The 895-nt window shown below is 31.5% G+C and overlaps 1 protein-coding gene across 1 annotated transcript in view; it reads right to left on the bottom strand.

Annotated features, from left to right (window-relative positions):
- Positions 1–496: 496 nt before the first annotated feature.
- The window catches only part of LOC103598150 (stromal interaction molecule 1-like), a 109,243-nt gene continuing 108,844 nt past the window's right edge, over positions 497–895 (bottom strand). The window contains exon 12 of the mRNA XM_008582100.1: positions 497–704. Within this exon, the coding sequence (XP_008580322.1) occupies positions 694–704 (11 nt within the window). The 3' untranslated portion in view covers positions 497–693. The remainder of the gene's footprint in view (positions 705–895) is intronic.

Here is an 895-nt window from a genome sequence, read left to right as displayed (position 1 = left end):
AGTTGGAAGAGGCCACACTCTGGGTAATGGCAGTTTTGAGTGGGAAAGAGGGTTAAGTAGAGGAGTTCGAATTTGTTTCAAAAGCCTGTTCCAGGGACATCAAAAAATTCTTCTTATAGTATTGACCAGGTTTCCGCAGACCCAGAAATCTAGGACCGTCTAGGATACCTGGGATTACTGTGGATCTGAAAGATAGCAACTCAGTGTGAGAAAGGTCCAAAATAATCTCATCTCTCCAAAATCCTTAGAAATGAGAGTGGCTTAGATTGTTGGAAATCAGACCCTCATGAACAGATAGAAAAAATCAGACCCACCCCCTATGTAAAAAAATCTCAAAATGCTTTCAATCTGATTTAAAGAGCTTAAGTCAGAACGACACAAGCTCAACTCTTTAAGGGATTCTATAATTTGTTGATACAGTAACTTGAAGGTGGCATATCTGTTTCCAAATCGAATTTCTGGAAGTTTTTTGAAGTGAAATAGGAACATGCAAACATAAGGAATCAAAAGAAATTTATATTTTGAACAAATCTGATTTTCGTGATTAAAGCTAATTTGTACAATTTATATATTATAAAAATATTTTAACATGTTTACTTGAAAATGCTATAGACTTTTTCTTGTGCAACAAAATAGCTCATAAATAAGCAATTCTTGTATTTTTGTTTTCCTCCTGTTCCTCAGAACAACACTTTAGTTGCTTCCTAAAAAAAAAAAAAATACAAAAAATTTTTAAAAACTGGTAATAACATATTATGCGATTTAAATGTGTTTCATTAGTTTTAACTTTTCTAATATTTGATTGTATGGTTAACAGGGAAAAAGTAATATTTAAAAGTTAGTATTTCAAAGTTACCAATGTAATGTTAGAATCAGTTATGCTTTTTTTTTTTTT

Source organism: Galeopterus variegatus, unplaced genomic scaffold (genome assembly GCF_000696425.1).
Source record: "Galeopterus variegatus unplaced genomic scaffold, G_variegatus-3.0.2 Scaffold2519, whole genome shotgun sequence".
NCBI lineage: Eukaryota > Metazoa > Chordata > Mammalia > Dermoptera > Cynocephalidae > Galeopterus > Galeopterus variegatus.
This window is presented reverse-complemented; position numbering and strand designations above follow the sequence as displayed.